At 42.9% G+C, this 24,383-nt stretch overlaps 2 protein-coding genes across 6 annotated transcripts in view; one reads left to right on the forward strand and one right to left on the reverse strand.

Moving 5' to 3' along the window:
• Nucleotides 1–512: 512 nt before the first annotated feature.
• Nucleotides 513–17,836, reverse strand: LOC121575477 (ninjurin-1). Of its 2 annotated transcripts, none has more exons than XM_041888591.2 (3): nt 17,679–17,836; nt 2,410–2,653; nt 513–1,150 (listed from the first exon to the last, which is right to left on the reverse strand). In XM_041888591.2, the coding sequence occupies exons 1-3, from the start codon at nt 17,733–17,735 to the stop codon at nt 1,008–1,010; spliced, it is 444 nt and encodes a 147-aa protein (XP_041744525.1). In that variant the 5' UTR covers nt 17,736–17,836; the 3' UTR covers nt 513–1,007. The 2 variants fall into 2 exon arrangements, with proteins under 2 accessions (XP_041744525.1, XP_041744526.1); XM_041888592.2 differs by having other exon boundaries at nt 1,065–1,822.
• Nucleotides 17,837–20,172: 2,336 nt separating this feature from the next.
• LOC121575478 (serine/threonine-protein kinase WNK2) overlaps nt 20,173–24,383 on the forward strand; it is a 74,555-nt gene continuing 70,344 nt past the window's right edge. For 3 of the 4 annotated variants that reach the window (XM_041888593.2, XM_041888594.2, XM_041888596.2), the window contains exon 1: nt 20,174–21,763. In XM_041888593.2, the coding sequence (XP_041744527.1) occupies nt 21,089–21,763 (675 nt within the window). In that variant the 5' untranslated portion in view covers nt 20,174–21,088. Of the gene's footprint in view, nt 21,764–24,383 lie in introns of all 4 variants that reach the window. The other variant, XM_041888595.2, reaches the window with a different exon arrangement.

Genomic DNA, 24,383 nt, shown 5'->3' on the forward strand with positions numbered 1-24,383 from the left:
CAACTCGATATCAATGCCCATGATTTTGGAATGAGATGTTTGACGAGCAGGTGTCCACATACTTTTAGTCATGCAGTGTCAGTGGCGACCTGTCATTCAGGGCAGGTGGGGTAGAGTCCCATCTGTTTTGAGCCCCACATGTTTAGCTAAAATAATATATATATATATTATTTTTTGTTGTTGCCTGTTTAGCATGTTATTTGGGCATGAATTCATGTCACATATCAGTTTGCAAACAATGTAAAAAAATATATACACAAATATGGTCTCTTTCTTGAGTAAGGCAGCTCCAAAATGCATGTGTTTCAGCTTAGCTCAGTGCTTTCTGTGGTGGAGGGGCAGCCAGTGGAAAATACAGAGCGTAGGCATTGGTAATATTCTCTAGTTGCGCCGTGATTGTCTCAGTGTTCTGTCACTCATGTGACACTACGTCACCGCAGAATCTACAGGGAGAGCTAGGCAGTTCAAGCCCCCTTGTGTGCTGCCATAGATTTACATTAGAAGTGCCTGTCCAAGAAGGCTCAAGGTCATTGGCCACAGATAAAATGACGTCAAATCACGTTATATCTACCGTAGCTTTGATTGGACCGATCATGTTACTTTCAAAATCTTTGCTAGCAAGCTAGACAAGCAGTCATCATCATGAATAACGTCGACAATCTACTGACTGAGATTCACTGGCCGTGGGTATGAAAGGCCAGTGGGAATCCTGTAGAGCTGATCGATCCATTGTCTTTAGTGTCACAGAGAATCTGATGGAATAGTGGATCCCTGAACCTCTCTTGCTTGTAAAGTAGCAGTAATTTGGTTAGTACAGCTATGCAGCTATGGTATTCCCGTATAAAACATTTACTATAAGATTCACCTAGGTGTAACAGTAGGCCTATCTACAATACATATATTTATAAAACTCTTGCAACCTGACAATATGACACTGCATATAACACAAGTATAATTCCTTTATAACTGTGTAATAATTGATGACCAGGGGTAAGGAGTGAGGGTGGTTAAGCTTTTGGATTGGGCTTATGGACACCAAAGGCTGTAATAAAGACGTTGACTACAACAATGATGAAGATGAGTGCTGTGACAATGTTCTCCATAATGGTCAGCTTGAAGTGTGTGCTCTCATCGTTCAGGTTCCACTTCACTGCAGAACAAGAGAAGAACACAAACATGTTGAGGACAAGCATGTCCTCAGTTCATAGAAAGCAACCAACAGAGGGAGCTATGTCAGAGTTGTTTCTAAGACTGGGGCCCTGTTTGAATTCCTTAAAAGTGCATTCTTCCTCTTCCCCTTCCTTGACAAAATCACTGAGTGAGTAGACAAGATTGGACAAGTGAACTCAAGGGCTCCACCACAGGATGGTATTCACCTGTCCAGTCATTTCTGATCCTGCCTTCCTATAGGAAGGATGCACTTTTAAATAATCAGACCGAGGCCTGGCTTTTGAACCATCAAATATCCAGTGTTGGCATATTTAACTCATCATTATTGAACCATGTGATATGAAGATACAGCATTTTACATTTCCTATCCTCAGGTGAATGATTATCTAGGACATTAATTATATGCCTCACTAGAAAGGAATGCCAATATGTTGTTGTGGGAGTTGTTGTGAGAGTTGAAGCCCAGTTAAGCATTTTTCACATGCTGACTCAATAAAGAGGCACACCTCCTGTAATGTTAGCAATTCTGCCTTAGGACATTAAACTAAGTATTCCTAATTTGAACCAACTGAGAGGAGAAATACAATGGATATACAAACACTGTCTCCAATGGTCCTATTCTTTAACTCTCCCACCCACACAATAGGAGGCCCTGGCAGGGGGAGATAAGGACGTTATAGCCAGGTACACATATAATAAAGTTTTTTTGAGAGAGACATTCATAGGCCTACAGACACACATAATGTTTGTTGGCATTCAAACATAAGTTAGGGTCAGAAACATGTAGGAAGTTTATCTGTTCTTGGAGCTGAGGAGAAACAATGGCACTATAAACCAAGTGTTTATGTCTCATCAATAGGGTCAGGAGTTTGTCAGGTCACATGATCAGGAAAAACTCTTGGCCCCATGCCTCATCATCAATCTGTGGCTACATCCAAATGATCTCTCCTTCCTCCCAAAGTGTGCACTTCCCTTCACTGATTTCAAATGAAATGACTGGTATAAGAAATATGGGGGGAAATCCTTTTAGCCCATGCCTCCACCAATCCAATGCTTTTAGATTTGTGGGAAGTATTGAATGACTTCACTCTTCAGGAGAAAGGAGATATTATTGGGTTGCAGTCAGTATGAGGAAGAGGACATTGCTGGTTAGCGCCAGAGCCAGACAGGAGTGACTTTCTTAATTGCCTCTGAGGGGATAAATAAAGTTGAATAGAATAAAATAGAACTGAGACCCACCAATGAATATGAGCAGGACGCCCACAGTGATCTGCAGGATGAGGGACACAGAGATGAAGGTGATGAGGGGGGTGTAGAAGGTGAATTCTGGGCCCTGCTCCAGGACAGCCTTCAGCTGGGAGGCATTGGCCATGAGTAACGCCACGTCCAACATGCTCTCTGCTGCACTCTTCTTATTAGCATACTGGTTCATGTTTATAGGGCTGCCTGCCGGCCTCCGACTCAAGCGACCTGGACGCCGCTCCTGGACATAGAGAGACTAATGTCAGTACAACATAGATAGAGACTTATAACACACCTAAACACAGAGGCTAACATCAGTACACTATAGATAGGGACAGCAGACCAAGCCCCGGGACCCTGAACACGAGACTAACATCAGTACAACATAGATAGACAGAGATTTAACACTGGCACATCACCGTTAGGATTTAGTAGAAAGCTAGATTATATGAACACATGCTGATGTCCGTATTTAACTGTTTTAACATGTACACTACCATTCAAAAGTTTGGGGTCACTTAGAAATGTCCTTGTTTTCCATGAAAACATACATGAAATGAGTTTGAATAGGAAATATTGAAAAATGCATAGGAAATGTTGTCATTGACAAGGTTAGAAATGATGATTTTTTAATATAAATAATAATTGTGTCCTTCAAACTTTGCTTTCGTCAAAGAATCCTCCATTGCTGCAAATGACTGGAACGAACTACAAAAATCTCTGAAGCTGGAGACACTTATCTCCCTCATTAACTTTAAGCATCAGTTGTCAGAGCCCATCTGTAATTAGCCCACCCAACTACCTCATCCCCATATTGTTATTTACGTTGTTATTTATTTTGCTCATTTGCACCCCAGTATCTCTATTTGCACATCATCTTCTGCACATCTATCACTCCAGTGTTAATACTAAATTGTAATTATTTTGCACTATGGCCTATTTATTGCCTTACCTCCATAACTTACTACATTTGCACACACTGTATATAGATTTTCTATTTTCTATTGTGTTATTGACTGTACGTTTTTGTTTATTCCATATGTAACTGCGTTGTTGTTGTTTTTATCGCACTGCTTTGCTTTATCTTGTCCAGGTCACAGTTGTAAATGAGAACTTGTTCTCAACTGGCTTACCTGGTTAAATAAAGGTGAGAAAAAAAAATTGAGAAAAAAAAGACCTTTGGCATTCTAGCTGTCAATTTGTTGCGGTAATCTGAAGAGATTTCACCCCGTGCTTCCTGAAGCACCGTCCACAAGTTGGATTGGCTTGATGGGCACTTCTTATGTACCATCCGGTCAAGCTGCTCCCACAAAAGCTCAATATGGTTGAGATCCGGTGACTGTGCTGGCCACTCCATTTTAGACAGAATACCAGCTGACTGCTTCTTCCCTAAATACCTAGAATAGTTCTTGCATAGTTTGGAGCTGTGCTTTGGGTCATTGTCCTGTTGTAGGAGGAAATTGGCTCCAATCAAGCGCCGTCTACAGGGTATGGCATGGCATGACAAATGGATTGATAGCCTTCCTTCTTCAAGATCCCTTTTACCCTGTACAATTCTCCCACTTTACCACCACCAAAGCACCCCCAGACCATCACATTGCCTCCACCATGCTTGACAGATGGCATCAAGCACTCCTCCAGCATCTTTTCATTTGGTCTGCGTCTCACAAATGTTCTTCTTTGTGATCCGAACACCTCAAACTTCGATTTGTCTGTCCATAACACCTTTTCCCAATCTTCCTCTGTCCAGTTTTCTTTGCAACTCTGCCTAGAAGGTCAGCATCCCGGAGTCGCCTCTTCACTGTTGACGTTGAGACTGGTGTTTTGCGGGTACTATTTAATGAAGCTGCCAGTTGAGTATATAGCCATGTTATTTTTACTCTTATTGTTATTCTTTATTCACTGTGCATTTATTCCTTGTTTCAATATTTATATTCTATACCAAAAAAATGTTATCTTTAACTCTGCATTGTTGGAAAAGGACTAGTAAGTAAGCATTTCACTGTTAGTCTACACCTGTTGTTTACGAAGCATGTGACAAATGACATTTGTGGCAAATGACATTTGATTTGATGGAGAAATATGGAGAATTTCTAGGGATTTCTACAATTACTCTGCTGTGTATTTATGGAAAATGAAAGTGTTGTGGGACTTTTAACAGGAAGTGTGACCATGCACATGAAAACATGTTTGGGAGTGAGGGGAGGAGAGGGATTATGAAGTATGGGGAAATTCTGGGGATTTCTATAGTGACTAATTTGTGGGAAATGGCCATTATTACGGCTGGTGTTGCACTGATAACTGCTAGAAAGGACGAGAGGTCTAGAAGTAATGTGCCATGTTTCTTCTGCAATTTCCTTCCAACCAGGGTGTAGCTACTGAAACTGACAACCAAGAGGAAGTTGGGCAATATGCATGTAGAAAGTAGAGAGATGTGCTATTGTGTCTTAAGTGATGCGGAAGGATGTTGTGTGTATGCAGGGGTATTCTTGTCCCATCGCGCACTAGCGACTTCCGGGTTAAGCGGGCAGTGCAGCTCGGCTCAGTTGTGTTTTGGAGGACGCACGGCTCTCGACCTTCGCCTCTCCCGAGTCCGTACGGGAGTTGCAGCGATGGGACAAGACTGTATTTACCAATTGGGAAGAAAAAGGGGTAAAATAAAAAATAAAAAATAATAAAAAATAACATGTACTACTTGAGTGTATTGTAGAGCAGTAGTGAATACTGTTCAGTAATAGTCCATTCGTTATAAAAGTTAATTGCATGAGGGAACTGTAATTGTCCTGTAATGAATAGCATGATAATGAGAAGTATTAATGTCAGAATATAGCAATATTATCAAGTGAGGAGGACTGGGGAACACTTCTCCTAAAGTATGTGCTACTATGCCATGGTAATAACACTGTGTAGTACAGCAATGAGGAGAGGAGCAAGGCCGGTCTAATGAGTGCCACTCATGACTATTATTTGCAAAAAGAGTAAACCCCAGGAATCCATTACAGCAGAACTGAAGTCATGCTGTCTGTCTCAGTGGTCAACACATGACAGTGTCTATATCTCTTGCTCTGTCTCAGCTTTCAGAAAGTTTGCAAGTATTTCAAGTAGTTCAGAATGTCCTCTACATCTGTGAGCCAGGTTACTCAGCTTTACTTTGCTTTACTCTCTCCACTAAATCAGAAAGGCATAGAGAGGGCATTACTGTACAATGATGCAGTTAAATTGTTACATCATTGGAAAAGTGGGCCCCTAACCCAAACATTACCCAGGTTTCTGTGTGGGTTAAAGGACAGAGTGGTTGTTTTGGGTGAAGTACGGTCTGGCCAGTCTGGCCGTCCAACAGCCAACAAGTACAGCTTTGTGCCCAGGTTGGCAGTGTAAAACAGAGAAGCCCACATCCACATGCCTCTCGCCACCTATGAAAACACACAGCCCACAGAGGAAAAAGGTATCCTTGTGACCAAGAATAGCGATGACTGGACAGTTAGTTATCTCTGAGAAGCAGCCTGCTTTCACTCACTGCCTTATAACCGTCAACTTCCAGCGCTCATCTGTCTTTGTCTTTCGTTTATTCCATTCTCTCTAGCATTCCTTTTCTATGGCCCTGTTTTGTGTGTGCCATTTTCCTCACTCGATCTTGGTGTCCTTCTGATCATGAGGGCTAGATTCCCATACTGCTGTGTTTATGGCAATGTTCTAGAAATAGGCCACCTGAAAGGGTGAACTTTCTGAAATTCCATTTCTCATAGTCCATTACCTCTCATCTTCCTTCCTTGTTCTCCGTTTGTCTGGTTATCTGTCCCCCTCCCTTTCTCTCGGGCCAAGGAGGGACTTGCCTCTACTGCTGATGTCCAGAGTGTTATAACACGCTGAGATACAGCACATGTACTGTGTGACATAATTCCTGTGATGCCAGACACCCTTCTTCTGTGGGATTGTTGTAGGTCTGAACAGACACTGCTGACTAGTAGTGTTGTTACTCATGGAGAGATGGGAGTTCCTTTCAGCTCTCTTTTTTATTATCTTCTCTGCCTCTGCCCTTGTTCATACACCGGTAGCACATCCACTGAACAACTGTTGTTGTTTGACTGTGAGCTTCACATGTGGGCTCTTTCATGTTGCTTTTAACTGAACAACTAGACTCAACAATGAGTTTAAGCCACAGGTTTAAGATCAACACTGATGGGTAAAAACAACAAAGCTTGATGATCACACGGTTTTCAATTGAGTTCATTCAGGACTTAGTAACCTAGTCATCATGGGCCAAATGTCAATAATTTCCAGAATCCCAGGCCATGATGTCACTTTGCTCACAGAGCAGAGCGGTCTCAGACTGGACACCTCCTTTATGTTGCTCATAGCACTGTTTCAGCCACTATGCTTGTTTTAGATGATGTGTTAAATTGCCTAGGTCATAAAAAACATTGTGCTGCCCTATTTATAGACTGTCTGAAATAGGCCTGGACAAAGTCTTGCAAATGGTTTAAACTCAATATTAGGTGTTCCTAACGTTTGGTATACTCTGTGTAGAGAATAGGCCAGGCTGCCATTTCGGACATAGCCACATCAACATAATTTTTGAAGGATGGTCACTAGGCTACATAAAATCATGTGTTGTCCAAGTTGCATGCATTATGGGATTCCCCTGCTGTTGGTAGCCTAAGTCAGGGCAGGGCGCATGTTATGATCTCACCCCTAATCCTCAACAGGTGGGCTTTGGACTAGAATGAATTTGTTTATTTGATTAGCTGTAGGCCTTATAGTAGAAACCCTGACCTATAGTTCCAAGGATCGAGTGACAATGGCCTTTGAAATAGGCCTAAAAAGTGATCAAGCTTTGTGTAGGGCAGGTTATGCTATGTTGTCAAAAGTGTTAAAGCACCCTGCAGCAACTGATAATGTAATAAAATGCCAATAATGTAATAAATGCTGATTATGTAATAAATATGCTGAATGTATAATGTAATAAAGTTTTTGCGCATAATGTAATAATTATTAATGTGACGTTGTTTCATGGTCCCCTGGAGGTTTTTGTGTAGTTCCTGGTTTGTCCCGGGGACGTCTCAGAGGGCGTTTTTAGGACATTCTTAGGATGTTTTGTCATGGTCCCCCGAAGGTTCTTGTACCCGACTTGTTTGCTTGTGTGTTTCAAAGAGCTGTCAGTCAAGGCGAGGTCATGAATTAAAGCTTCCGGCCCACTCAGCCAGTTCTTACAGGCTTCCTGGTAGTTAGAGATGAGAGAAAAGGTACAATATCTTCCATTTGAGCTTTATAATAGTGTACAAATATTATGGGTGATGTTTTGGTCATTCCAAATATTTTTTTACTTGGGAAATAGGCAGTTTTATGAAAATAAGCGGATACTGGCCAGTATCAGTGTCACGCCCTGGCTCTGGGGACTCTTAAATTTTGAGCCAGGGTGTGGAATTTTCTATGTTTCGTTTTCTATGTTTTTTGTTCTAGATTGTTTAGATCTATGTTGGCCAGGGTGGTTCCCAATCAGAGGCAGCTGTAGCTCGTTGTCTCTGATTGGGGACCATACTTAGGCAAACTGTTGGCACCAGTTAGTTTGTGGGATCTTGTTCCGTAAAGGTTTGTGTTGTGTAACCTAGGACTTCACGTTTCGTTTGTTTGTTGTTTTGTGTCGTGAGTTTAGTGCTAATTAAAGATGTACGCTTATCACGCTGCGCCTTGGTCCGTCTCATCAGTCAACGTGCGTGACAGAAGATCCCACCAAAAAAGGACCAAGCAGCGTGTCCAGGAACAGACAGCCTGGACTTTGGAGGAGATCCTGAACGGGAAGGGATCCTGGACTTGGGAAGAAATTCAGGCCGGAATGGATCGCCGTCCTTGGGAGGAGACTGTGGAGGCGCGCTACAGAGAGCAGCAGCGGCATCGCAGAGGGTACCGGCCGAGGAGGAAGCCCGAGAGACAGCCCCAAGAAAATGTTGGGGGGGGGGGGCTAAAAGGGTGGTTGGCGGAGCCTAGAGTTAGAGCAGAGCCAACTCCCCGTACTCAGGCTAGGAAGCGTGAGACTGGGCAGGCTCCGTGTTATGCGGAGCCACGTACTGTGCCGCGAGTGTTCCGGCACAGTCCTGTACGTCCGGTGCTAGCACCACGCACGTGTCGTGCTAAGATGGGCATGCAGCCAGGACGGGGTGTGCCGGCTCAACGCTCGTGGCCTCCAATACGCCTCCTCGGTCCCGTATATCCTGCGCCAGTGCCACGTGCTGTAGCGCCAGTACGAGTGCACAGCCCTGTACGTCCTGTGCTGATGCCTCACACATATTGTGTGGAAATAGGCATTCAGCCAGGACGGGTTGTGTCAGCTCTCCGCTCCAGACCTCCAGTCCGCCTCCACAGTCCGGCCCGGCCCGTTCCGGCTCCCCGCACCAAGCCAGTGGTGCGTGTTCCCAGTCCAGCCCGGCCTGTTCCTTCTCCCCGCACCAAGCCAGTGGTGCGTGTTCCCAGTCCAGTCCGGCCTGTTCCTGCTCCCCGTACCAAGCCAGTGGTGCGTGTTCCCAGTCCAGCCTGGCCTGTTCCTGCTCCCCGCACCAAGCCAGTGGTGCGTGTTCCCAGTCCAGCCCGGCCTGTTCCTGTCCCTCGCACCAAGCCAGTGGTGCGCGTCGCCAGCCCGGTCCGGCCTGTTCCTGTCCCTCGCACCAAGCCAGTGGTGCGCGTCGCCAGCCCGGTCCGGCCTGTTCCTGCTCCCCGCGCCAAGCCAGTGGTGCGTGTGTCCAGTCCGGCACGGCCCGTGCCTGTTCCACCGGTGCCTGGTCTGGCACCGGTCAGCTGCTCCACTCCGGAGTCAGAGCAATCCGCTCCACCGGGGTCCGGTCCAACTCCAGTCAGCGGATCCACTCCGGAGCCAGAGCAATCCGCGCCACCGGTGTCCAGTCCAGCTCCGGCCAGCGGCTCCAGTCCGGAGCCGGTAAGGTTTGGTTCACCGTCGTCGGGTCCAGCTCCAGTCAGCGGGGCCAGACCAGACCAGGGGCGCAACGGGGAGGTGGAGAAAGGTGGTGGTCACGCCCGGAGCCGGATCCGCCTCCGAGGCGGAATGCCCACCCGGCCCCTACCCTCTTGTGTTTGTGTGGCGCGGTCGCAGTCCGCGCCTTTGGGGGGGGGGGGGTACTGTCATGCCCTGGCTCTGGGGACTCTTAAATGTTGAGCCAGGGTGTGGATTTTTCTATGTTTTTTGTTCTAGATCGTTTAGATCTATGTTGGCCAGGGTGGTTCCCAATCAGAGGCAGCTGTAGCTCGTTGTCTCTGATTGGGGACCATACTTAGGCAAACTGTTGGCACCAGTTAGTTTGTGGGATCTTGTTCCGTAAAGGTTTGTGTTGTGTAACCTAGGACTTCACGTTTCGTTTGTTTGTTGTTTTGTGTCGTGAGTTTAGTACTAATTAAAGATGTACGCTTATCACGCTGCGCCTTGGTCCGTCTCATCAGTCAACGTGCGTGACAATCAGCTTATTTTCATAAAACTGCCACAGCAAGTTGATCCCTGCAATGCAAGGATTTATTTTGCAAACCATCTGCCAAATCCATCCATTACGCACTGTTCTCCCTCTCAAGCGCTCCTTCTCGAGGATGCTTTCAAATCAATATTTTCTGCTTTGCCTTATCATCAAATGAATAGGTTGTTGTCATCGGCGCTATTGAAAATTGGATAGCTTCCTTATGTTTCAGTAAACAATTAGCCAACACCTTAAAGATTAAACAGTGTCATCATTCAAGTTTACTATCTCTTCATTTTATTTTGGTGGTTAAATGTATTTTTTCCTGTTATTGTGAACTGTAGGCTATAACAAGTTAAACCATTAAATTGAAGGCCTATCACAAACCTATTTTTGTCTGCGATTCTGGTAGGCTAATAAAAGCATGTTGTTCGCAGCATAAACCAGCCTATTATCACTGAAGTTCACTCATTTGTTGGTGATGGATACTTTAACTGTACGTTTAGGCTACTGTTAAAGCACTCACATGGGCTACTTCTCTGCCAGAGCGCGTGAGATAACTAGTCCTACCGGTAAGTGCGGTCTAAGCGATTCCCTTATGATATCACCTTACCTCCCTTCATTGATTCTATTGATGGAAAACCTTTGTTTACCTCTTGTGTGGTACACATTTCATTCAACATTTCATTCTAGCTCACAATCAAGAACGGCTGTGTATTCCCTCCAGCAGTGGTGAAATGTAGGCCTATGACTATGTAGCCTTGTGACACTGTCCTACTGGACTTTCTGCCGGTCCCTAAGAAGCTCATACTAGTCTTTATTATTAATAATTCCAAGAAAAACGAAAATACATTTTACAGTAGACTATGCATTGCCTACCTAAAACATGATTTTACAGTAGACTATGCCTACCACCATAATTTGCAAATAAATTCATTAAAAATCCTACAATGTGATTTTCTGGATTTTTTTTCCTCATTTTGTCTGTCATAGTTGACGTGTACCTATGATGAAAATTACAGGCCTCTCTCATCTTTTTACGTGGGAGAACTTGCACAATTGGTGGCTGACTAAATACTTTTTTCCCCCACTGTATCTTAGTGTTAGAAAGTAGAATATAAACTATATATATGCTACTGTGGGTGTGGGTCACAGTTATTAAAATAATAGTGGTAAAGAATAGTGATAAAATAAACGAAAAAATGCTAGGCAGAGCGGGAGAGAAGGCAGACACCATTTTTAAAATCTGCTCGAATTACGCTCTGCTCCTCGCATTCAAAAGCAGCCCTGCTTTACATTTACATTTTACATTTTAGTCATTTAGCAGACGCTCTTATCCAGAGCGACTTACAGGAGCAATTAGGGTTAAGTGCCTTGCTTAAGGGCACATCGACAGATTTTTCACCTAGTCGGCTCGGGGATTAGAACCAGCGACCTTTCGGTTACTGGCACAACGCTTTTACCCACTAAGCTACCTGCCGCCCTTTAGGCTATCAAAGAACTGTCAATGAATATTCATATCAATGGATGGAATCAGTGAATGAATAGCTGCAGCAACCATTACACGGTCTGACAAGCTGCATAACAAATTAGGCCTAATTAGACTTAAGAACAATTAAGTAGTTCAAACGAGATAAAGTCATTTAAACGACTTAGTATCTCATTTGAACGACTTAGTATCTCGGTAGAATATATATATTTTTTCAAAAGTCTTCCACACACATTGATATAAGTGTACTAACATATAGTACCAGTCAAAAGTTTGGACACACATACTCATTCAAGGTTTTTTTATTTTTTTTTTAAACTATTTTCTACATCGTAGAATAATAGTGAAGACATCAAAACTATGAAATAACACATATGGAATCATATAGTAACCAAAAAAGTGTTCAACAAATCAAAATATATTTTGTATTTTAGATTCTTCAAAGTAGCCACCCTTTGCCTTGATGACAGCTTTGCACACTCTTGGCATTCTCTCAACCAGCTTCATGAGGTAGTCACCTGGAATGCATTTCAATTAACAGGTGTGCCTTGTTAAAAGTTAATTTGTGGAATTTCTTTCCTTCTTAATGCGTTTGAGCCAATCAGTTGTGTTGTGACAAGGTAGGGGTGGTATACAGAAGATAGACCTATTTGGTAAAAGACCAAGTCCATATTATGGCAAGAACAGCTCAAATAAGCAAAGAGAAAAGACAGTCCATCATTACTTTAAGACAAATGGTGGTCACACCAGATAGTGTCTGGTTTTCTGATCCACGCTCCTAACGTAAGGTTCTGTATTTATTTTCTTAGTCAACCTTGTGTTCTTGAACGTAGCCTTGTTTCTTTGTGTTCTTGAACGTAGCCCTGTCTTTCATTTTTGTTCATTGATTTCACCTGTGTTAGTTACTCACCTGGTCTCATTAGCTCCTTATTTAGTTCAGTTCATTCTGTTTGTGCCTTGTGAGGTATTGTTTGTTTTGACTCTACTAAGCCTTTTTCTAGCTCGTTTGTGAGCCTTCAGTCCTAGTTTTTGATTCTCCTGCCTGTTTGTCTACCTGTGTATGACCATTGCCTGCCTGTGACCACGATTCCTGCCTTTTGCGAAGGCGAAATAAACACCTGCCACGCTCTGCGCGTGAATCTACACCTTTTTCTCCCTGAGTATTCATTACACCTACCTTTTTTTTAAAGGTATCTTTGACCAACATATGCTTTTCTGTAATCCCAGTCATGAAATCCATGGATTAGGGCCTAATGAATTTCTTTAAATTGACTGATTTGCTTATATGAAAATATTTTAAAATGTTGCATTTATATTTTTGTTTAGTGTATTACATTATAAATGCAAAAGTTATTACATTATTAGCAGCTATTACATTTTTTGGCAGTTATTATCAGTTGCTACACACCCTCCCATAAAAGCCACACAATTCTAAACATGGTTCTGTATTTAACATTTAATTTGTGGCATTTAACTATCCATATAGACCTTTTGTTAACTTTCCAAAATAAGTCTATGCGCATTTGGCTGATGCTGGGGCCACCAACAGGGCCATTGACTACGCTCACAATCTCATTAAATATCTGCTGTTTAGGGCCGGGACAATTCAAAAAAGCATAATGTCAGGCATGTTTCAGTCATTGTAGCTTACTTCAAAGGATAACAATTTTCACGAGCATACTGCGTAGTTACTACGTGTAAAACCATGTGTAAAAACTAGGTTACTATGCCCATAGGCTACGAGTAGGTCCATTGTATTTTTTCTATTTTTTATGTACGTTCAAATGCCTCCTGTGAAGTAGTGACGTGCGACACACGCCTAGCTTCCTGAAACGGGTCACATATACATTCAACAAAAGACAATAAAAATCTGTTGACATCGAACTGTGGATGTATAGACTTCAGAATTGCAATAAATGCAGTAAAGAGGTCAACGGAACTTGACCAAAACAATGGAAAGGCGTGGGGGAAAGATCCCAAATCTCCTCATTGCCCCCAAGCAAAATTCAGGTAAAGAGTATAATGATTGTATGGATGTCAACCGGTGGCGGTTTATGAGCATGGCCTCATTTCTATTAAAGCATATTGGATGACTGTTATTCATATTCCATTCACCCAGCTCAATGTAACATCGATAGGTTTAGGCTACTACATGATACTCACATTTTCCCTATACCCATCATGAGGTTGCTACAACCTAGCCTAAGTTTACAACGTAGGTGCACAGGACGAGAGAAATTTGAGTAATCAAGGTGACAGACATTGACACATTCAATACCGCCTTGCACACTCTTGCCTGCATCTAGCTGATCTAGGGTGTAATCATTAGTCTAACTATTGCAAACGAGAGTTTCTATTGGACAAATTCAGGTATGTTTATCCCCGTTTCGTTCCGTTTGCTTCTGTTTAAGAAACGTTTTTCAACAGAATTGGTGGAATGAATACATCCCTGATCACACTTTGATTGTTGTATAATTCCTTCTCGCATCTATGCACTCTCCTCCTCTAACCTTTTCCCTTCGCCTGTTGACTTCAGTGCACAACACATCAGCTGTCTGTGACCAGGCGAAAAAACCTTTCCAAACCAAACCTTCATATCATACCCACTAACCGCTACACACAGCCTACATCGTTGTCACCATATTAATGTCATACTCCAACATAGCTACTAGAACTAAGGCGTTAGTAAACCCGCTTCAATCATACAGTACAGTGTACAGTTAGCAGCAATCAGTTTAGCAGTTACACCGGCGGTCCCCAGTGGCAATTAATAAAACCAAAAGCTTACCTTGACTAGGAAGAGTTCCAGTGTTGGATAGCCAGCTAGCTAACATAGCATCCATCTCTGTTTGAGTAGGCTAAATTAGCTAGCTGCATTCGCTACATAAGTACTGAAAGTGAAAGTGGGAAAAAGATATAACAAAATATAGCTAGCTCTCTCTCTTTTGCTTCTCCCCCTTCCTCCTCTGAGGAGCCTCCACTGATGTCAACCCCAATACATGTTAATGCCATTGTCACCAATGAACTGCATTACAGTTAAAAACGACTTTGTCTACCACCACCGATTTATGTATGCTAGCTACGCTACCAGCTTATACTGACAGGAATAAGCATTTAGCATTCACTTCTTCTAAACCTGAAAAGGGACTGTTATGCAGCTAAAAAAAAGCCTAATATATCAACATCTGACTTTAGTAACCACATTGTGGGCCTATTACAATATATCAATCATAGACGAATATCCACTTTTTTAGATCATATTTGTTAAATGTGCGTCAATCCGGCTTTCTTCTTCTATGCCCCACGGTCTTGATCCTCACAATTGTAACCTTGGTTGTGCGGTCCGCAAACAACATGTCCACTCCAACAATGAGAACGGTAAAAGACTGTAATAATAATATATTGAATACATGAACAGAAATTACCATAACCAAACAAACATTGTAGAGTAGAAATTATTGGAATTAACAGTAAATGTACTACTGGTGATACAGGTGTGCCATCCCTGCGGCCTCCACAATGGATTAGTCCACTGAGACAGGCGTGAATCAGACAGGTGTCTCGTGTGCCATAAGAAATATATATTTGAGACTGCTCAAAACAGTCTATCAACCAAACAATCGACCAGTCGACTAAATGGGGTCAGCCTTAATAAAGTATGAACTGGTTGACTGGTGAGCTTAATGTTGCTCATTTCACAGTGGTTTCAGAGTCCCGCATTAAAAGCTACACCGCTAATATTTGTGTAAACTCTTTAGAATTCTAATCTGTGAGTGTCACTGAGTATGCATAAGTATTTGATACATCAGAAAAGCAGAACTTAATATTTGGTACAGAAACCTTTGTTTGCAATTACAGAGATCATACGTTTCCTGTAGGTCTTGACCAGGTTTGCACACACTGCAGCAGGGATTTTGGCCCACTCCTCCATACAGACCTTCTCCAGATCCTTCAGGTTTTGGGGCTGTCGCTGGGCAATATGGACTTTCAGCTCCCTCCAAAGATTTTCTATTGGGTTCAGGTCTGGAGACTGGCTAGGCCACTCCAGGACCTTGAGATGCTTCTTACGAAGCCACTCCTTAGTTGCCCTGGCTGTGTGTTTCGGGTCGTTGTCATGCTGGAAGACCCAGCCACGACCCATCTTCAATGCTCTTACTGAAGGAAGGAGGTTGTTGGCCAAGATCTCGCGATACATGGCCCCATCCTGGATTTTTGTTTTAGATTCCGTCTCTCACAGTTGAAGTGCACCTATGATAAAAATTACAGACCTCTACATGCTTTGTAAGTAGGAAAACCTGCAAAATCGGCAGTGTATCAAATACTTGTTCTCCCCACTGTATATGATATGATATGGTCATTATTTCAACTGGCTAGCCAGCTAACTTAACATTAGCTAGCTAACAAGCTAGAAACTAAACAAAACATTGTTTAGAAAGTTGCTTTTAGTTCCTGGTTTGCTAGATTGACATATACTCAATTCATTTTTAAACGGATGGGTTTATTAATGTTAAAATACATCAGTTATGCTATTTTGGACCACCAGGCTGCTGATGTCATGCTGCCTGTCGTTTTTGTGTTTATTATTTTTCATAACGATAATGACAAGTTTGATGTCGGACGACAATTGAATGTTAATGATATCACTGTGACAACTGTATACAGACATAGACATAGTATAAATCAGCCTTTAGTCTTGAAATCTTTGGTTGTTTAGTACACTACTGTACTCACTGTTTAGCCTCACGTGAATCCTTAAAGAGATGGATGGGGCTAAGGCTCAAGAGTGTGTGAACAATGCTGAATGGGTGTAGACAAAGAAGAGCTCTCCAGTAGGTGTCCCAAAACATTCAAGGGCCATTTTCTCAAAAGTAAGGTTACAAGTTGATCAACTTTCAAAGCAGAATTACATTCCCATTGTTCCTCAACTGTAGTGTATGATATACCTTTTTTCTAGCTCTGAGTCTCTACTTTTATCCAATGTAAAAAACAGAATTTCAAATTTTGCTACATAAGACCAAATCGAGCCGGTCGGTCACATATGAATGTTCAATGTGCACAATAGGTTGAATAGTGAGGTGAATTTCCACAGTTAAATTCCCACAGTAAGAGCTACGATGCTAATATTTGTGTAAACTCTTTAGAATTGTACTCTGTGGGTGTCACTGAGTAGGCTGGTACCCCATTTAATGGTCCCAAGATCCAATAGTTAAGGCTGTACATTCCAATATATGTATGCCCCCATTGCAATTCTGAAGTCTATACATCCGCAATGCAATTTCATCATATTTTTACGTTTTGTGTCAAATGAACTAATAATTGTATTTTGTTGAATTTTTATAACAACATTCCAAACTTGTTTAGCATTATCTAGTCTAATTGTGGCATGATTCCACTATTTTTATTAGTTTCAATGGGGGACATTTATTTTGAAGGCGAACCGCCGATTCCACTATTGTTGCTCATGCCAATGTTGTTCACAACAAACTGGTCTGTTGAAGCCCCACACTCACAAAAGTTACATCCCGGAATGTAAGATATCAATAAATGAAGTAGCAATAAGCTTCCAGCATAGCGAGAAATGGTTACATTGTAGCCTATAAATGGTAGGCTACAATGATTAGGTTACAATGTAACCGAGCTGCAGTAGGCTGCGGAATAGATATGTTTTTTATGAAAAAGCACTTGATTTTCTCAAGGGTTAGAGACAATTTATGCTTGATCCGAAAATGTGGTCGGAGGCGCCATATGGATGGTGTGACGCAATCGCGGAGCCTCCAGAGGCATGCACAGGCCAAATTGAGCTCCGTACCGCATCGCCATGTGCCTCTCAAATTTTGTAACGGCCAATGCAGACGTCAGATTGACCATGCAGCACCTTTAGGGCTGGCCTCTTGCAGTTAACGTACATTACATTACATTTACATTTACGTCATTTAGCAGACGCTTTTATCCAGAGCGACTTACAAATTGGTGCATTCACCTTATAGCCAGTGGGATAACCACTTTACAATATGTTTTTTTTCTTCTTTTTTCTTTGGGGTGGGGTAAGGGGGGGTAGAAGGATTACTTTATCCTATCCCAGGTATTCCCTAGCCCCTACCCCCTAGCCCCTAGACCCTACCCCCTAGCCCCTAGACCCTACCCCCTAGCCCCTACCCCCTAGCCCCTAGCCCCTAGCCCCTAGCCCATACCCCCTAGCCCCTATCCCCTAGCCCCTACCCCCTACCCCCTACCCCCTAGCCCCTACCCCCTACACCCTAGCCCCTAGCCCCTAGCCCCTAGCCCCTACCCCCTAACGTACTGCTTCATGCATCTTTTCTTACCTCTCCTCCGCTCTCTCGGTTGGCAGATCCGTTCATTTCCATGTTTTCACTCGCCATATTTGCCTCTTAACTATTGAATTTGAAGTAAAGCGCGGTGAATTCCAAAAGTATTGTGTGAGTCCGTGTCGCTGCCAGTGCCTGCCTGGTCTGTCGGTGTGTGAAATAAAGACGGAGAAGTGGAAGACTGCCTACCACCCTTCAACTAGGGGGCGTCTCTACACTGGGGCTCGGAAACTGAAAGTAGACCCTGCATTGTGTCATGTTCTGATCTATATGGAATGCCCCTTTCATTTGGACTGGGAAACAAGGGATTCCACAAAGTTTCACGAAATAAAATATACAATAAAGGGTTTTGATGAAATTATGTAAATTCTCGTTGATCTGATCATTTACAGGCCTCTGATTCTAACTTTGGGTTAAGCCTGATATGTATAGCTTTTGGTAAAATATCTTCCCAAACACCATTTCAACATCAACTGAATAGCATAATGCTTATTTTCGACTGTAACACCAGGGTCACACTGTTGTATAGGATACACCCTTATGTTATACTATGGAAATTGTGTGAGGACTTGTTAAGAGCAGAATCAACAACATCCTTTGCATAATCTCATACTGAACAGTTGCTTTGTGAGAAGGTGTTAAAGTTAACACTGAGCCATTGTTATGTAAATTACATCTGAAAATGGAAACAGAAAGGTTTTTGGGGAAAAACACTGGGGTAAATCCTGTATGGAAATGCACCATAACTGTTGTAGAATTAGTCAGAATAATTATCAAATTTTCAGTGCTGACTGAAGGTGCCATCTTGCATACATCTTCAGTATATACACTGAGGGTACAAAACATTAGGAACACCTTCCTAATATTGAGTTTCACCCCCTTTTGCCATGAGAACAGCCTCAATTTGTCAGGGCATGGACAACTCTACAAGGTGTAGAAAGAATTCCACAGAGATGCTGGCCCATGTTGATTCCAGTGCTTCCCAGAGTTGTCCCAAGTTGACTGGATGTCCTTTGGGTGAGGGACCATTCTTAATACACATGGGAAACTGTTGAGCGTGAAAAGCCCAGCAGCGTTGCAGTTCTTGACACACTCAAACCGGTGCGCCTGGCACCTACTACCATACCCTGCTCAAAGGCACTTAAATATTTTGTCTTGCCCATTCACCCTCTGAATGGCACACATACACAATCAATCAATACACAGTCAATTGTTTCAAGGCTTAAAAATCCTTATTTAACCTGTATCATCCCGTTCATCTACACTGACTGAAGTGAATTTAACAAGTGACATCAATACACTCTTAGAAAAAAAGGTGCTATCTAGAACCTAAAAGGGTTCTTCGGCTGTCCCCATAGGAGAACCATTTGAAGTATCCTTTTTTGGTTCCAGGTAGAACCCTTTTGGTTCTAGGTAGAACCCTTTTGGGTTCAATGTCGAACCCTTTCCACAGAGGGTTGTACCTGTAACCAAAAAGGGTTCTTCAAATGGTTATCCTATGGGGACAGCAGAATAACCCTTTTGGAACCCTTTTTTTCTAAGAGTGTATGGGATCATAGCTTTCACATGGATTCCCCCAGTCAGTCATGGAAAGAACAGGTGTTCCGAATGTTTTTTGTACACTCAGTGTATTTTCAGAAACGGAATACGTGAGCAGCAGTAATAGAACTCTCCTGTAGGTGGAACAGTCTGCAAGGGCAAAAATAGCACTGTCATGCAAGTTTCATTCGAACAGACATTGGCGCGTCGCCATTGAGAAATAAGAACTGAATAACTGTAGAACTGAACTGAATTAATAGAATATAACATATTTTTAAATTGTATTCTATTGAACAGAATATAATATATATTAAATTATCAAGAACAAGCATGTTGCCTACTTATCGCTGATCACTTTTAGGCTATCATTTGCTGGCTATTCTGTTCCATTCCAATCTATTCTATTTTGTTATTTTCTATTCTATTCTAATGCACATAACTCAAATTAATAGAATATAGGCTAAAATATATATTAGCCCATCAAGAAAAAGCAATTAACTTAGTGGTTAAGAGCGTTGTGCCAGTAACCGAAAGGTCGCTGGTTCTAATCCCCGAGCCGACTAGGTGAAAAATCTGTCGATGTGCCCTTGAGCAAGGCACTTAACCCTAATTGCTCCTGTAAGTCGCTCTGGATAAGAGCGTCTGCTAAATGACTAAAAAATAATGTAAATGTAAAAAATAATGTAAAAAATAATTTGCATGCTGTTCAATTATATTATATTCAGTTAAGTTCAGTACAAAACAATACAATAGAATAGGCAATTATCCTAGTGATCCCTTTTCGGATATAATTTGCATGTTTCTGCCGGGCACAGAGGGAGCGCCCTATAGGCTACCCGTCCTTCATCGGAGCCCGTAGCGTCATGCAGAGGATGGGAGGACACAGCGAGTGGTGTGGTCCATAACGACCCGTGTCACTGAGGCTGAAAGGTAGCGCCTAAAAACGTGCGCATTTATTGGATACGTGTTGTTGCTAGGGGCGTGGGTTTGTGTCTTAAAATTGGCCTGCCTCCTTGCCATGGAAAGTGTAATTCGAGAGAGACATGGCACAAATACTGTCCGAACGAACGGTGAGATGCTCTGAGCACATGCTCTGGGAGAAAACTGTGCCGCAGTGAGCAAACAATCTGATTTGATCAGCGCTTTGACCCAGCACCCGGACACCGCTCAACATAGGAACTGCCCCCCAGCCGAGGGCCGCGCATAGGGGGCGATGCGATGGAGTCGATGCTGCGATATGGAGGTCACACCTCCCTGACTTCATTCTGCTTTTCAATCGATAAATAACCGTAATAAATACGCAATAAACAGCTACTGGATCGACTAGCCTACGATTATAGTGGTCACAGCTGCTCACCTGACAGTTGCATGTGATGGGTATTTTGAGGGCTTAGAGAGAGGAACTATCCTGGCCCGACAACCGTGAGTGTTTATGGTAGCGGTTATACCTACCACGAGTTCTGCAACATACACTGTAACCAATTCGATCAGTTGATGAAACAAAGTCGCAATAAACGAAGGCTTTACAGAAACTGCATATGATAGGAATGAATGACAGTTGTAATGTATTAATGCAACATTTCAATTGGCTGGTTGGCTGGCTGGCTTGATTTGTGATAAAATGAGCCGTATTAAATCAAGCAGTGGCACCATTGCAACTGTTTTAAGAGTTTGTCGTTATTAATTGCTATTTTAATAAATATTCTAGATATCTCAAGTGAGATTATATTAGGGATGGTATAGCTACCTAACTGCGTCAGTACATGCGAACGTTGCAGGTAGCCTATGCACACCCTCACTGCTGGGGAAGGACCATGATAGCAGTAGCCTCTGAATGTCACCGATAACTGTCTAAATATTTCCCGGGGATGGATTCCGGGGATGGCTCGGGCTCGGACGCGCCACTTGGATCCACATTCTCCTCGGTTCCCAATTTAGACTCTGACACCAACGCCAATATCCGTATCTATGAGAACGGTGGAGAGCGGAATGTCAACAACATAGAAACTGCAGCGCTGAGAGGGGCAAGCGACCCGAGCGCGTACCCCTTATCGGATTACCGGGGGCTGGTCCGTCAAAGATTTATTCGCAGAAGTTTGTGGTTTTCGGACCCCGACGACCAAGCGTTGGACGCGCCAGAATGCGTCAACAGCACTCCAATGCTGAGCGTCCACCTGCGCACCATCGTGGACCGAACCCGCGCTCTCGGACCTCGTGTGGCTTTCCAGGTCCAGGAAAGCTCGAGCTCCGAGAGCCAAGTGGGGCAGAAGGACAGTGCGACTGAGAGTGTGAGCGTGGATGAAGAGAAGGAGAGGAGCGAGGCCGAGCCAAAACCAGACGATGCAGCTGCACTGTCGCCCGATACTACCGGGAAAGCGGGGATTGATGAGAACGAAGATGAGAACGAGATAAAAGCCGTGTCCACCTCACCCGGGGGCCGGTTTCTCAAGTTCGATACTGAGCTCGGGAGAGGGTCATTCAAGACTGTCTACAAGGGTCTGGACACAGACACCTGGGTAGAAGTTGCTTGGTGTGAACTCCAGGTAATAGAATAACTCCATTATCATTTCTAATTGTTTGGAACTAGAAAAATCCTCCTGAGTACATTCATATCCAGATGATAAGTTCTTACACTGCAACATGGACAACATAACCATTTTATGAAGCTGTAATAACAACCTACACTTATGGCTGCCTAAAGTGCCCATATAGCCTTTTGCACTAAATGTGGCAGTTGTTAGTGCATTAAGTATGCTGAATTCCTCCCAGACTTTTTTTGGGTCATGAAATCATAGTTTATTATGAGGCCTATGATGCCACTGCACAGACACACTGACAAAAACTATGTGTTGCATTTAAAACCATTATGGTAGATTGCCACCACTTGAACCTGTGCTATTTCAGTTGCATGCATTTTCTTTATCTGCATGTCTGGGATTTAAATACCCCCCCCACACACACACACACACAAGAGTCACTACAAAGATGAGAGCGGGTGGCAGCTGGTAGTACTGATGATGGGATGCCAGTTTTGATGATTGGTTATCAGGTTTTCACAGCCTGTCCCCTCCCTCCACCCACACATGAAAGCAGACTCTGTCACCATTGTGTTTAATACAACTCTATTCTGTACATTTTCAGCGGACGGAAAAAATACCCACGTTTCTGCAGATCAGATCTGGATTGGCTCCATTTGCAGTCAATAAGAGGTTTCTGTACTGCTGCATAGAGCGTTTTAGGGTGTCGCCAAAGGAGCTGAGAGAGGAGTTTAGTGTCAGAGCAGAGACGGGTGAAAGAGAGAAAGACTCGGCTAGTTCACTGACATTATCGTATACCAGCAGTTTAGAAGTTCCACTAATATGTGTATGGATAGATGTGGTAATTTCACGATGCACAGCCTACTCTATGCATCATGCCAGCCGTTAGGTTATGCCCATGAATACACTGTTTCAGTGCACAGGTAGGTGAGTCGGAGTCTGTGTTGTGGTTCCAGAACTAAGCCAAGGGAAGGGAGAGGGAGATATTCAGTATTTCAGACACATAGGGGCGAGAGTGTTTTTGTCATGGAGCTGATGCAGCATTTCTCAGTGTTAGACCCAGGAGCGGAGAGATTGTGTTTTTAGGAACAGTTTTTGCCTGGCGCCCACTCATTGTTTAGGTTCCCCTGGGGAAGTCAGGCACAAATATCATACTGTACCCCCAAGACATGCTAACCTCTCAGCATTACCAATAACAGGGGATGTTAGCATTATTATTTTTTTTTGGGGGGGGGTATGATATTTATGCCTCTAACTTTCTCACTCATCATTATTCACGATTCCACATTAATGTATACGTGTTTAGAAACATATTATATTCTTATTTACAATAAAAGTGACAGCAAAATGACACAATACATTATTTACCAATTTAGGTACCAAATAATCTGAAATACAACCAAAACAAACTGTAAATGCGTCCAACAAGTTTGTATAGTCACTTGTTACTTGATGTAGTCTTTGTGTGATAGGAATATGGGACCAAATACTAAACTTTTGACTACTTTAATACACATATAAGTGAATTTGTCCAAATACTTTTGTTTTCCTAAAATGGAGGGACTATATACAAAAAGTGCTGTAATTTCTAAACAGTTGACTCAATATGGATGAAAGTACCCTCAAAATAAATCTGACAGTCTGCACATTAACCCCATAGTCATTGTATAATTTCAAATCCAAAGTGCTGGAGTACAGAGCCAAAACAACAAAGAATTTGTCACTGTGCCTATACTTTCTGACCTAACTATATAAAGAGAGATAGAAAAGAGAGCGATAAAGAGATACAGAAAGATTAGCCAGATGAAAGAGAATGAGAGCGCAAAATAGAGATGATCGAGTGAAAAATATTAAAAAAGACAAAGGGACACAGCCATCTGCAGAAATACTTCACAAATTTACAAATATTAATTTAGTAAATCAACTGATCATATGGATGTGTTTCCCTCTCTCTCTGTCCCTATCTCTGGGTCAGACAGACTTACCAGTTCCTGATCGTCTCGGATCAGTGGATGATGCAACATGATTCAGGGAAAAACTGCCAGCTGCCAGTGTGTCTGATAAGCTGAGGATACAGTTATACACACACGCAAACAAACATTCCACTCCGCACATCTCCACATCAAGTGGACAGGCTGATTGGTTGATAGTACAGCATACTAAACTAAACGACAGCCTATCCCCTGGGGCATTACTGGGCAGATCTGTCTGGAGAGGCTAAACCTGCTGATGCAAGCGCTCCCTTCTGCAGAGAGAGAGAGAGCGGGAAAAATGGAGAGGAAAGAGAGGGAGTGTGCGCCTGTGCAGGTCATTTGGGAATAAGCAGTGATCGGCTCTAGCTGCTCTGTATCAGGGACAGTAAAACTATGCGTCTTATATCATAGCTAATTGCAGTCATGCTGGGTCTCACCCATTCCATTAAAGCAGAGTGCTAATATAGCTTCTCTGTCTTCTTTAGCAATAACAAAGCTCAGTAAGGCAGGCAGATGCTGTAGCTGTACTTTAAGTGCCACGCCCTGCCTGGATAAAAATCCATAGACTGACACAGGATCCTTAGATAGCCCAGAGCAACTCCCTATCCCCAGTTAACCTCCTTCCAGAATAGCATCTGCTTACCAATATGTTA

Source organism: Coregonus clupeaformis, chromosome 10, assembly GCF_020615455.1.
Source record: "Coregonus clupeaformis isolate EN_2021a chromosome 10, ASM2061545v1, whole genome shotgun sequence".
Classification (NCBI taxonomy): domain Eukaryota; kingdom Metazoa; phylum Chordata; class Actinopteri; order Salmoniformes; family Salmonidae; genus Coregonus; species Coregonus clupeaformis.

Coding starts and splice junctions, on each gene's coding strand:
- LOC121575477 (XM_041888591.2), bottom strand. CDS start 17,735: ATGGCGAGTGAAAACATGGAAATGAACGGATCTGCCAACCGAGAGAGC. Junction 2,654..17,678: donor ACCGAGAGAGCGGAGGAGAG/GTAAGAAAAGAT, acceptor CTCTATGTCCAG/GAGCGGCGTCCAGGTCGCTT. Junction 1,151..2,409: donor CGTCCTGCTCATATTCATTG/GTGGGTCTCAGT, acceptor CTTGTTCTGCAG/TGAAGTGGAACCTGAACGAT.